Raw genomic sequence first — 14,109 nt, forward strand, 5'->3', positions numbered from 1 at the left:
AAGGATGTGGGACCGGGAGCGAACAATTCAGACAGGTGAGCTAACATGCAGGGCTGGACGGGACTGGAGCGCGGACGTGCTTCCCTGGGGTGGGGGGCGCTGGTAGTAGGCGAGGGATTCAGCGCTGCAGCAGGGGCTTCTAGGCTTTTGTAGAAGGCCTGGGAGCTGAGGTGGAGGGTAGGGCGGAAGGATTTGGAGAAGTAACAGAAAAGGGAAACACGAGGTTGTGTTCTGCAAAGTTGGGCTCCTTACAATAAAGCACAAGTTCTGGAAATTCAGACTGACTTGTGCAAACTCCATACCCTTTTTTTTTGTAAAGAATTATTTTATTTAACTTTATTTATTTATTTAAAAGGAAAGAGAGCGAGGTGGGGGGAAAGTGAGAAAACAAGCCTCCAGGTCCGGGACTCAAACTACAGTCAGCCATGTGGGAGTCCAGCTCCCTTAACCATTACACCACCTGCCAGCCTCACTAATATTCTTTAACTTGGTGTGTTCTATAGCTAAATCACATGTCTGCCTGTGTGAACACTGCCCAGACGTTAATTCATAAATTCCAGGACCAGCAGTTGGCTTAATGGCTGTTGCTAGACTCCCATGTAGTTGACCACGGGTCAAGTCCCAGACCCAGTGGCTTAAACTCACACTAGGCGCGTGTGCATGCGTACCCAAGATCCCAAGAGGAGAATGGAGGAGAAGAGATTGCGGTGTGGCCATCCTCCCTGGGGGGGTGATTTCATGCTTTCTGTCTCTCTCTGTCTTTCTGATGAGCTCACATGCCCTGTAGCTAAAACCTCTCAAAAAAAAAAAGTGAAATTCCCACTCCTTCCCATTCACCCCTACCTCATCAACACTGAACTGTGATCTGGAGAACTCGTCTTAAACATTTGCTTGCTCCTTTCCACATCTGCGGTATGTCCACCACAGACGGGGACACCATTTGTTCTCCAGAGCTTGATTCTCAAAGTGTGGCCCGTGGACCAGCAGCGTCCACATCACCTGAGAGGTTGTTGGGAATGTAAACCCTCAGGTCTCGCCCAGAACCATGGGATCAGCATCCGCACTGCAGCAAGTCCCTGGGGGATCCTTCTGCATGTGAAAGTCTGAGCAGCGCTCATCCAGGAGGCCGCAGTCTCCCCTTCTGCCAACAACCAGAACCAGATTAGTGGGTCTCAAACTTCGCTTCATGTCAGGTTTGCCAGGGAAGCTCATTAAAAAATACAGAAGCCCTGGGAACAGCAGTTAGCATAATGGCTATGTCGCTAGACTCCCACGTAGTTGACAGTGGTTCGTGTCCCGGACCCGCTGGCTTAAAATTCATGGCGGGCGCATGTGCATGCGTGCCCAAGATCCCGAGAGGAGAACGGAGGAGAAGGGATTGCAGCGTGGCCCTCCCCCCTGGGGGTTGATTTCTCTCTTTCTATCTCTCTGTCTCTCTCTGTCTGTCTGGCGAGCGCCCTATAGCAAAAACCTCTCCCAAAAAAATAAACAAATAAAAAATACAGAAGCCCTGGGGCCTGGGGGTGAAGGTGGCTAGATCCCACATGGCCGACTGAGTGTGGGTGCCTAAAATCCCAAGAGGAGAATGGAAGAGACTGTGACATGCCTCCCCCCACAACCTCAGGGGAAGTGATTTCTCATTTTCCCCCTCTAGGGTGAACACACACACCTACCCTATAGCAAACTAACAAATAAATAAATAATTTTTAATTTAAATGAAAAAATACAGAAGCGCAGGGCCAGCTCCGTGGCCTGGTGGTTAAGGGAGCCAGGTCTCACATGTCCAAACCCAGTTTCAGTCTCGGACCTGGTGGCTTGAGACTCTCTGTGGTGACTCTCCATCTTTCTGTTGAGCACAGGTACCCTATGGCAAAAATTAACAAAAAAAAAAAAAAAGACACACCAAACAGGAGAGCCCAAATCTCGCCATTCCTAATTGAATCAGAATTTATTGGCAAGCAGTCAGATATTTGTACTTTTTTTTTTCTTTTTAGAATTTTGCCTTAGGAAGCATACGCTTGCCAGAGAGAGACAGAGACAGAGAGAGGAAAAGTGAGAAATCACCCCCCAGGAGAGAAGGGCACACTACAATCCCGTCTCCTCCATTCCCCTCTCAGGATTTTGAGCACGCCCACACACACACACACCCCTGGCATATTTTCCAAGCCACCCGGTTGAACCACGCAATCTGCCATGTGAGATCCAGCCTGCTGGACCTGGCACTTGTACTTTGATTGCAGGAAAAGATAACCTAAGATCTACCATTTCAGCATGTTTAAGTGTACAATTCAGTGGCATTAAATACCTTCACCTTATCATAAACCAGCACCTGTATCCACCTCCAGAACTTTTTTATCTTCCCAAACAGAAACTCTGTACCCATTAATCAGTAACTCCCCATGACCCCCTCCGCCAGCCCCTGGCAACCACCATTCCACTTCTTATCTCTGAATTAGCCTATTCTAGGTTTCTCTCTCTCCCTCTCTCTTTTTTTTAAAAGGCTTTTGCCGGGACCAATAGATAACGTAACGATTACATCACTGGACCCACACGTACGGTTCAAGTCCCAGACCTGGCGGCGTAAAACTCACACTGGGCATGTGTGCGTGCATGCCCAGGATCCCAAGAGGAGAATGGAGGAGAAAAGGTTGTGATGGGACCATTTCCCCTGGGGGGTGACTTCTTGCTTTCTCTCTGTCTTTGTCTCTCCAGTGAGGGCATGTGCCCTACAGCAAAAATAAATAAATAAATAAATAAATAAACTCTCAAGAACAAAACAAAACAAAAAAGGCTTTTCCCTTAGGGAATGTATGCTCACCAGGGAGAAAGAGATAGACAGACAGACAGACAGACAGACAGACATAGTGAGCTGGAAAGTGAGAAATCACTCCCCAGGGGGCATGGCTATACCCCTTCTCCTCCATTCTAGTCCTGGGACCTTGGGCACGCACACACACATACCCCAAGTGATTTTTAAGTCACAGGTCCAGAACGCAAACCACAGTCAGCCATGTGGGAGTCCACCAATATAATTGCTACGCCACTGGCTGGTCTCAATTCTAGGTTTCTATTATAAGTGCAATCATCCAGGGGCCAGCAGGTGGCGTGGTAGTTAAGGCACTGGATTCCCAATGACTGGTTTGAGTCCCAGATCCAATGGCTTGAAAATCACAATAAATAGGTAAATATACAAGTAAATGTTAAAAATAAATAAATACTGTCCAAACAAAAGAACAAGTGTAATCATCCAGTTTTGTCTTTTTGTGTCTGGCTTACTATTATTATCATTAGCACAATGTCTTCACCTAACGAAATTCCATTCTTGTTTAAAGATGAATGCTATTCCCTTGTGTATGGATACACATTTATCTACTCGTTTGCGGTGGACATGAGAGTTGTTCCCACCTTTTGACTGATGTTTCTAATTCTGCTGTGCACATGGGTGTGCAAGCACCTGAGTCTCTGCTTTCAGTCATTTGTAAGTCCACACTTCCCCACCTAGGAGAAGACTTGCTGAATCAGATGGTAATTCTATGTTGAACTCTGTGAGGAACTACCGAACGGTTTCCACTGGGCATCTGTATTTCCGAGAAGCGAGTTGCTACACAAGCATCTGTGCTTTCACCAGATACCCAGAAGCACTTCTTATGACCTGCCACCAAGCTAAGCATGGAGATGCAAGGGGCCTGTGGGTCTCTTCCTGCGTTCAAGGGACTCATGTCTGGTGTGTGTATAAACTGGCAGACCTCGGGGCCAGCAAGTGGTGTGGTGGTTAAGGGTGCTGAACTCCCACACGGCCGACCACATTTCAAGTCCCAGACTTGGCAGTTTGCTTTCTCACTTTCCCTCTCTCTCTCTCTCACTCTGTCCCTCTCTGGTCAAATTAAAATAAATAAAGTTAAATAAAATAATTCTTTTTAAAAAAAACTTTTTAAATTAAATGTGTTTAAATCGGCAGGCGTCTGGGGGAAGTCTGGGGGAAAGGGACATGTAGGGGGTGGCCAGCTGGGTGCCAAATATTCTCACAGAATACCTGAGACTAGGCCATTTATAACTGAGTCTCGCAGTTCTGGAGGCTGGAAGTCTAAGATCAGGGAGCTGGCATCTGGTGAGGGCCGCTTCCGAGATGCTGCCATGAATGCACAGAAGAGGCGGAGGATGAAAAGGGGAAAACTTCTGTTAAGCCCTTTTGTTAAATTTAGTTACTTATTCCATGAGCGAGAAAGACAGGGGAACATGGAGGCACCCCCAACAGGGTCTTTCATGCCATGACCCACCCCCCAGCCTCAGCTAGCTCAGATCATGGGCACACACTGTACACAGAGAACCCCCCACCCCCCCTGTACCCGCCTCACTCAGGTCCAGCACCGCAGATCAGTGCATTACCACTGTGTCACCCGCTGGCCCTGTCAAGCCCTTTTATAAGGTCACCTAACCCATTCATAAAGGATGAGCCCTCATGGCCAAATCACCTCTTAATACTATCACATTGGCAATACCTGAATTTTAGAGGGGACACATTTAAACTATAGTAAACGGGACCAGCAGGTGGCATGGTGATTAAGGATGCTGGATTCCCACATGGCTGGCTGTGGTTTGAGTCCCAGACCTGGCAGCTTGCTTTCTCACTTTCCTTCTCTCTCTCTCTCTTTTTCACATGCTCTGTCCCTCTTTGGTCAAATTAAAATAAATAAATAAAGCTAAATAAAATAATTCTTAAAAAGAAAATATAATAAACATCAACTGGACTTTTATGAGCAAGAAATTAATTGTTAGTGCATTAAGTCACTGAGATTTTATCTCCACAACAGCTAGGAGGAGGCATGGACTCAGAAGGGTGTGCACATGCCCTGCACATGCTGATGTGCACACTACACCTAACAGGTGTTCTAACCCAGGTTTGCGTTCTGATCCCTCCACCTACCAGCTTACCCCCTGCAGGCCTTCATCTCTACCTCTCTCTCTCTTTTCATCTTGTAAAATGGAGATCATGGGACCAGTAGATGACATAATGGTTACATCTCTGGACTCCTACATAGTTGACTCAGCAGCTTAAAACTCATGCTGGGCACATGTGCATGTGTGCCCCAAATCCTGAAGAGAATGGAGAAAGGATTGTGATGGGGCCATACCCTTGGAGGGAGATTTCTCTCTTTCTGTCTCTGTGTCTCTGATGAGTACACACACTCTATAGCCAAGATCTCTCAAAAAAATGTATAGGTATCATATCGCCTACCTCATAGGATTGTTTTGAGAACCTGAGAGCTGTCGGTAGGAAAGCACTTAGCATCGGCTCGAGTAATTAAACAGAAGCTGGTTTTGTTTTGTTTTGTTTTGTTTTGCTATAGGGCACATGTGCTCGCCAGACAGACAGAGAGAGACAGAGAGAGACAGAAAGCGAGAAATCATCCCCCACGGGGGATGGCCACACCGTAATCCCTTCTCCTCCATTCTCCTCTTGGGATCTTGGGCACACACGCACACGCGCCCGGCATGAGTTTAAGCCACCAGGTCCAGGACTCGAACCGCAGTCAACTACGTGGGAGTCCAGCGACATATCCATTACGCTAACTGCTGGTCCCTACAGAAGTTATTATTAATAAGAGGCTCGGCTAGCAGGCACCATGGTGGTTGGGGTGGCTGCATCCCACAAGGCCAACTGTGTGGTTTGGTTCTCAGACCCAGTGGCTCAAGAAGTGCATCAGGCACATGTGTGTGCCCCAGATCCCAAGGAGATAGAGAAGGGATTGCAGCCTGGCATTCCCCGAAGGGATGCTTTCTCCCTTTTCCTCTGTCTCTGGCAAGTGCACATGCTTCTTAACAAATTTTTAAAAAGTACAGATTTTAAAATGACAAGGCCAGTAGATGGCGTGGTGGTTAAGGCGCTTGATTCCCACATGGTCAACCACGCGGTTTGAGTCTCAGACCTCACAGCTTGAAAATCACGCAGGTGCGTGTGCATTCATGTCCAAGATCCAGAGAGGAGGAAAGATTGCAGTATGACCATCCCCATGGGCGCGACTTCTCACTTTCCCTGTCTCTATCTCTCTGTCTCTCTCCAACAAGTGAACCCACCCTATGGCAAAAACCTTAAAAATTTTTTTAAATTAAAAATAAAGGGCTCTGTGAGAGGATGCGTGTGCACCACCCCCTAACTCTTCTGTGTAAACACACGTATCATGTGTGTTCACAAGGGATCAGGAGGGGGCGAAGGAGACATCTGTGACCCCATTCCATGATGTCGCAAGGAAGAAATGGGGGGCATTTTCTCGGTGTGGCTCCAGCCAGCTCAGGGCCTCTCAGCAGCAGCTAAGCGGTGCAGCACAGCCTGGTATCCACCCGCACTTGCAGCAGTCTGAAGCTAGAGGGCGCTCAGCCCAGGGTACTCGGCGCAGCTTAATTCCTATCCTCCGGAGGTACTTTTCAACCCCACTACACAACCGAGGAAACGGGTCGGCGAGCGCAATCATTCCCCAGAGATGTGCTACTCATTAAGAGTAGCCAGAGTTTAGCTTTCCGATCCGCCATCTGCGGCAGGACCGCCACCAAGATGTAGATTTTTGTAAAAACCCTTACAGGAAGGACCATCACCCTCATCGAGGCTGAACCTGTGGATACAATAGAAAATGTAAAAGCCAGGACCAGCAGTTAGCGTAATGGCTATGTCGCTGGACTCTCACGTAGTCGACTGTGGTCCGCGTCCCAGACCTGGTGGCTTAAAACTCATGCCCAGCGCGTGCGTGCATGCCCAAGATCCCGAGAGGAGAATGGAGGAGAAGGGATTGCGGCGTGGCCATCCCCCCTGGGGGGTGATTTCTCACTTTCTGTCTCTCTCTGTCTTTCTGGAGAGCACACACACCCTATAGTAAAAACCTCTACCAAAAAAAGTAAAGAAAATGTAAAAGCCAAAATCCAGGATAAAGAAGGAATTCCTCCTGATCAGCCAAAACGGATTTTTGCTGGCAAGCAGCTGGAAGATGGGCGTCCTTCAACTACAACGTCCGGAAGGAGTCCACGCTTCATCTTGTGTTGAGACTTCGTGGTGGTGCTACGAAAAGAAAGAAGTCGTACACCATTCCCAAGAAGAAGAAGCATAAGAGAAAGAAGATTAAGCTGGCTGTTCCGGAATCCTAGAAGGTGGATGAAAATGGCAAAATGAGTTCCTTCATCGGGAGTGCCCTTCAGATGGACGCGGTGCTGGAGTTTTTGGCCAGCCATTTTGACAGACATTATTGTGGCAAGTGTTGTCTGACTTACTATTTCAGTGACCCAGAAGACGAGCAATTGCTCAGGAGTTAATAAAAGAAATGAACTAACCTTTAAAAAAATAAAGAGTAGGCAGAGTTTAAACCCAGGTCTTTTGGAGGCGTAATGTAGAGCCTTGAAGCCAGACAACTGTCCCAACCTCAGCCTAACCTAATAGATCATCAAAAATTGTCCTTGGGCCAGCTCATGGCATGGTGGTTAAAGTGACTGCATCCCACATAGTCAATCACATGGTTCAAGTCCCTGACCTGGTGACTTGAAAAACATGTTGCTTGAAAAACAGGCCAGGCACATGTACGTGCCCGAAATCACGAAAGGTTGGGGAGATAGAGGAGAAGGAACATGACTGACCCCGCAGGGAGCTTTCTCACTTTCTCTCTCTCTCTCTCGGTTTTCTTTTGCTTTTTGTTTTTGTTTTCAGTTTTTGCTATAGTGTGTGTGCATTTGCGAGAGAGAGAGAGAGAAATCTCCCCCAGGGACATGGCCATACCACAATCTCTTCTCCTCCATTCTCCTATTGGGATTTTGGGCATGCATGCAAATGCACCTGGCACAATTTTCTTTGCTTTTTTAAGGTTTTTGCATGCACTGTTAAGAGAGACAGAGAGACAGTGAGAGGGAATATGAGAACTCACCTCCCGGGAGGATGGCCACGCTGTAGTTTCTTCTCTTCAGTTCTCCTGGAATTGTGGGCAGGCATACATATGTACTTAGTGTTATTTTCAATCTACCAGGTCCAGGGCTCAAACCGCACAGTTGGCCATGTGGGAGTTCAGCAGCTTAACCACTATGCCACCTGCTGGCCCACCCAGAGTGATTCTCAAGCCACTGCATCTGGGACTCGAACTGCACAGTTGCCATGTGGGATCCAGCACCTCAACCTCCTTGCCACCCACTGGCTCCACCCTGGGAACATTTTTAAAAACCAAAACAGCCTATCTCCACTTCCTACCTCTGCCTCTTCCCAGCCCTAGTCCTGTGGGCCTGCAGCTGTCCCAGCAGTGGCCCTCCAGGGGACAGGGCATTAGAAGAGACAGTGGCTGAGCTTGTCCTCCAACTCCCAGGTTGGTGTGGAACCCCAGGGCCAGTCTTGCATTCCAACCCAGGGCACCTTCTCAAGCAGTCGCACCCGCCTGCCTCCCACCTTGCTGCTCCCCAACCCAGGGGCTGCGCTTTGCTCCCTCTCTCTCTCTCTCTCTCCTCCCCACCCCAACCCTCCCCTTCTCTTTCACACACAGCTGGCCCCAAAGAAGAGCAAATCCCTCGACAAACTTCCTCCTCGCCATCTGTTTTGTCCTTCATGTCCAAGACTTCTGCTGCTACTCCTGGGAAGTTGCACACATTTCTGAATCTCAGTCATGGTTGCTGACTTCCCTGCGGAAGCGCCGATCTCACGCTGATGGGGCCCTGGCTGTGTGCTGAGCACTGTTCCAAGGGCCTTCAGTCCTCGCGACCTCTTTACAGCATAGGTGCTATCAACCCCACTGCACAGATGTGAGAAGCTGAGGCAGAGAAGGCACAAGAGAAACACTTGGTTTGATTCATCCCCTCTGCTTCCAACCCCAAGAGTGGGACTTACCAACCTTCCCCTCTGCTTCTCACTTCTCCAGTGCAGGCGTCCCTCTCCTCTGTAGAGACTATCAGAAATGCCCCAGCTCCTCCACTCTACCCCAGAGAGCAAAACCACGAGACAGGCTGAACTTGCCCACCCTAGGTTTGTTTTTTTTTTTTTTGTTAAGAGAGATTTTTGCTATAGGGTATGTGCACTTGCTGGAGAGACAGAGAGATACAGAGAGACAGAAAGCGAGAAAACATCACCCACAGGGAAGGCCATGCTGCAATCTCATCTCCTCCATTCTCCTCCCAGGATCTTGGCACGTACACACACACACTCAGCGTGGGTTTCAACCCACCAGGTCTAGGACTCAGACCGCAGTCGACAGAGTGGGAGTCCAGCAATGTACATTACATCATCTGCTAGTCCCCACCCTAGGATTTTGACCAGAGAGAGACAGACAGAGAGAAAGGGAGAGTAAGAAAGCCAGCTGCCAGGTCTAGGACTCGAACTGTCATCGGTTCGAGTTGTCACATGGGAGTCCAGCACCTCAACCACACCACCTGCTGGCCCCGCCCAACCTAGGATTTTTAAAACAGAGAGCACACCCTGCACCACAGCCTGCTAGAGTTGGGGGGAATCTGTGCTTCCTGGAGTCAGGGCAGCCCCTCCCAGGCCACACTGCCCACCCTCAACCACTGTATCAGAGGGGAGGGCTCCTTCTGCACAGTGAGAAGCTGCCAGGAAGATGCCAACGCCCCCAGGAAGGGCCATGCTGAGCGCTTAATAAACCGGGCAGCTCTCTCCCACCTCAGGATCGATCCTCCCAATGACCCAGATCCAGTCCCCTGTCTGATTACAGGGAAAACCTGGGGGAAGCAACTGACGTAAGGGTTAGGCGGGACACATTTCTTTCCAGAGAAAAAACAAGGAGGAAACTACCGGCTGATCTGACCCAACCACGGAAGGGGATGGTGGTCCTTCCTCCCGGCCATCTTGTTCTAAGCCTTGTCACCAAGCATACTACGGCCACTGGTCCTGGACAGAGGTGCGGGAGTTGTTCCACTCGTGCACCCAAACTCTGGCATTTCCACTGAAGCTCTGCTACCCATGTCTACTGAAGCCCATGCTCCCAGGGCTCCTAACCTCAGCCTGTGGCTCAGGCCCTGCCAGGGCCCTCTGCACAGTCCCTGCCTCGGATATCCTAGGAAGGACAAGGAGCTACTGGATCCTCCAGGTAGTGGGGCATTTTCGGGATGCAGTGGGGATCCCAAGTCGGAGGACTGGGGTTTTAAGGATAGCACCGCGCTAAGCCACAAGGGGGCCTTCTATCCCCCCCCAGAGGACATGGCACTAGATCTTCTAAAGCACAGACAACCAGCGGGGTGATAAGCTTGATAGGAACCATGGGAGCGAGGTGACCCCAAAAACAAGGGTCGGGGTTATACCCAGAGTAAGACACAGACTTCCCAGCCCACAAGGGCACCCAGGGATCTACTACGTGTGCATCTGTCCTGTCCAGCAAGGTGCCATTTGAAGCAGAAGCCCTGGCCATGTCATCCCTTCCGGCCTGATAAAAATGTTGGCAGCTTTTAAATGACAAGGACTCATCTTTGCAAATGAATGCCATCACCTCCATCTCCCACCTCACTCTGACACGAGGCCTGGGCGTGACGGTGGGTGACCTGGGTGGCCGCACTTTCCTTTTGTTCTTTCAGTGAGTGACACATATCATATAAATTAAGGCTCCTACTTCATAGACGCTTTTACTTTTTTGGAGAGGTTTTTGCTACAAGGCATGTGCTTCCCAGAAAGACAGAGAGACAGAAAGCGAGAAATTACCCCCCAGGGAGGATGGTCACGCCACAATCCCTTCTCCTCCATTCTCCTCTTGGGATCTTGGGCACACACGCACATGCGCCCAGCATGAGTTTAAGCCACTGTGTCCGGGACTCAAACCACAGTCGACTACATGGGAGTCCAGTGACATAGCCATTATGCCAACTGCTGGTCCCGGACGCGTTTACTGGAAATAGGGTCACTGCGTATGTGTGTGGCCTGTGTGAATCGCCAGTCCTGGGGGTGGGGAAGCGAGTGCAGTTTTGTATTTCCAAGCTGAAGAGGACTGGAGAAGGCGGCCCCGACTTCCTTTTGTCACTGCGGCCGTTCACCATGGCAGATGGTGTTGCACCATCCTCCAGGCATCATCCCGTGTGCCACGCCTGAACAGGGCCATGGTCACAGAGGAGACAGGGTGGGACATGCAAGAGGAAAGGGAGAAGAGACCTTCCAGTTCATCAGGACACAGTGATGGCAGGAACTCCGTTGTTTTTTGGCTTCCTTTTTTCCCTTTAACTGCCAGGGGGTGCATGTGCTTGCAGAGAGACAAAGGAGAGGGCCGAGGCTCCCCCAGCGGGGCTGGTCACACCACAATCCCTTCTCCATTTCTCCCTCCTGCTGGGTTTAGGGGACACATGCACATGTGCCCAGTGTGTTATTCAAGTCACTGGGCCAGGATGTGTGGGCCTCTGCTACCTTAACCACTAGGCTACAGGGCCAGCCTAGGATTCCTTTTTTTTTTTGTAAGAATTATTTATTGGTGGGGCCAGCAGGTGGCGTGGTGGTTAAGGGCACTGGACTCCCACATGACCGACTATGGTTCCAGTCCTGGACCTGGTAGCTTGCTTTCTCACTTTCCTGCTCTCGCCCTCTCTCTCTCTCTCTCTGTCTCACTCTGTCCCTCTCTGGCAAATTAAAAATAAATAAAGTCAAAAAAAAATTTTTTTTTGAGAGATTTTCTGCACACGTAGGGGGCTCAGCTACTTTACTGGGGACCCCAGGAACTTCAAAGGTCTTTGAGCCTTGATTTCCTTGCTCATAAAAATGGAGCAGAAAATACCTACATCAATATCCACATTGTTACAGGGAAATCTTGGGGGTGTTCCACGGACATGACTTTTTTTTTTTTTTTTTTTTTTTGAGCAATTTTTGCCATAGGGCCAGTGCACTGGCTGGAGAGACAGAGACGGAGAGAAATCATCCCCAAGAGGGATGGCCACGTCACAATCCCTTCTCCTCCATTCTCCTCTAGGGATCTTGGGCACGCACGCACATGTGCCCAGCGTGAGTTTTAAGCTGATGAGTTTGGAACTCAAACCCAGGTCAACTACATGGGAGTCTAGCGACATAACCATTCTGCCATCTGCTGGCCCCTTCTTCCGCCTTTCTTCTAAAGTGAATGGAGACTCAGGCCTTCAAAGAGAAGAAAACACATTCACACGATTGCCTTGTGGAAACAGACCCGCAGAGATTTAATTGATGCAGAGAACAGGATTATCACCAGAGCCACACCACCCTGTACCAGCCAGCCAGCCCCGAAGCACGCGGACTGCGCTGCACTCCGAGATGGGCTTTTCTGTATGGCAGACCGATGCCTAAAGGAAATCCGAGGAGGAAAATGCCGGTCAGATTTTGGCTTCTTATTCCGCAGCACAGAAACGAGAGGTGAGACAGTGAGAGTTGGTTTCTGTGTGTTGGAGAGGCAAGGGCAACCCCGCAGCTTTCAAGACAAGAAAAATGGGGGCATTTTATTTGAATAGGAAGACAGATGTTAGAGAACATCCCCTGCACCCCCACAGAGCACCGCTGGGAAGTGGGGCTGCGGGACGTGGGCCAGACGGCACAAGAGCCCTCACTGTGATGCCAGGCACGAGCCCAGCCCCTCACCCGCCACACAGCAGCAGGATCGGGGCAGGGGCCAGGGGGCAGCAACAGAGGGAAACAAGGACCCACGAGTGTACCCAAGGCATGCTCGGGAGAGAGACCTAGAGGAGGACCGGAAGCCACCCCGTCTTCTCCCATGGCTTTTTGGCTTCCTGGAGATGTGCGTTTGAGACCTGAGAGCAGCTGGGAGGGCCGTGGGGCAGCCCTGAGGAATGCACAGGGCAGGGTCCAGCAGCCTCCCCGCGGGGCTCTGGGCGGCTGAGCCAATCCTGAGATAGTCGAAGCAGAATGCTCATGAAAGACACTTTAAAAAGAAAGGAGAGAGAGAAAAGAAAGGGTCTGATCTCCATGAGGCTGAGGTATTGAAGAGGCAGGTGTGTGCCCAGAAGAGCCTGGTTCCAGGGCCCCTGCAGGGCCGAGACCACCCTACATGGACAGGGTTCTCCTGGCCTCTGAAGGCAGCCTTCCTCCAAAGGTGCCGATGTCCCTGATGTCCCTTGGCTGCCACATGCCATCGGCTGCCATGTCAATGCAGCAGCTCACAGAAGTCCACACGCTTCAGCCGAAATGGATCAGGCAGTCACAGGGCGTGTGGCTTACTGTTTTGGTCGTATTGCCTGTCCTTTTCAGTTCCCCCCTGGCCCCATAGTCCCTCCAAGTCCCAAGAGGGCCAAGTGGCAAAAGTGACCAGGAACACCATCTCAGAGGGGACAAAGCACAGGCGGCTCCTCAGCACTTGGTCTGGGTGGAGGGCCAGGCGGCCTGCCATGGCCAGGGCCTCAGTAGCGGTGCACCTTCAGCCTGTTGTTCTCATCCAAGCCCAGCTGCACAAGGCTCGGGGTGGCTGCTGGCCTGGATGCCGAGGAGAAGAGATGTCTGGCCACAAGATGAAGGAAAACTGCAGTCGGCTGAGCATGCCCGGTCGGGGGTCATGAAACAGTCAAAGGCTCAACAGGCTCTTCCTGGGCCCCCTGGGGCACAAGCACAGGCCAGGGAGCCCCTCACAGCCAGTCCCACAAACGGGCTCAGAGCCTGGTAACCAGCTAAAAGGATACAACTTAGGGTCGTTTCTGAAATGTTCCAGCCACTTCCGGTTGGCCTCGATCATGCCTTGAAAGCTGGTGCTGCTGGCCTCAGGGCCTTGGGAGTGGGAGCGCTGCAGGAGGCGGAGCTGCTCACTGGGCCAGGGCAGGGGACGAGAGGGGGCAGGAGAAGATGGTGCAGCAGAGCCGCCTGGAGGTCACTGTGGGCCTCCCCCCTCTTTCTCAACACACCACCTGCTCTCTCGGGGTCTCTTTACCAACCCGGACCTTCCTCTACTGGCCAGAACTACCCCTCCGGAATGACAAGCATTAGCTCCTAAAAAGGAAGGTGCTGGATGCCCCCTGCCCGCTTCCTGGGCACATACTACTGACGTCAAGTTCCAGGCCCCCCCACCCCCGTCTGCCTGTCCCTAGTCAATATCAGCAAAGCACTCCCCTCTGTCAACTCAAAAATCCACCCAGGGCCAGCTTCCAACTTGGCCAAAGGATGGTGGGGGTTCTTACGGTAGGGGGCCTGACGGG

General features: G+C 50.8%; 1 protein-coding gene across 1 annotated transcript in view; it reads right to left on the bottom strand.

Moving 5' to 3' along the window:
• Positions 1 to 13,072: 13,072 nt before the first annotated feature.
• CEP164 (centrosomal protein 164) overlaps positions 13,073 to 14,109 on the bottom strand; it is a gene marked incomplete in the record, with an annotated part of 82,259 nt that continues 81,222 nt past the window's right edge. Inside the window, 2 exon segments of the mRNA XM_027765688.1 lie at positions 13,073 to 13,420; positions 13,600 to 13,722. Coding sequence (XP_027621489.1) covers positions 13,324 to 13,420; positions 13,600 to 13,722 — 220 coding nt within the window.

This window comes from Tupaia chinensis, unplaced genomic scaffold (assembly GCF_000334495.1).
Source record: "Tupaia chinensis unplaced genomic scaffold, TupChi_1.0 Scaffold139431_1, whole genome shotgun sequence".
NCBI lineage: Eukaryota > Metazoa > Chordata > Mammalia > Scandentia > Tupaiidae > Tupaia > Tupaia belangeri.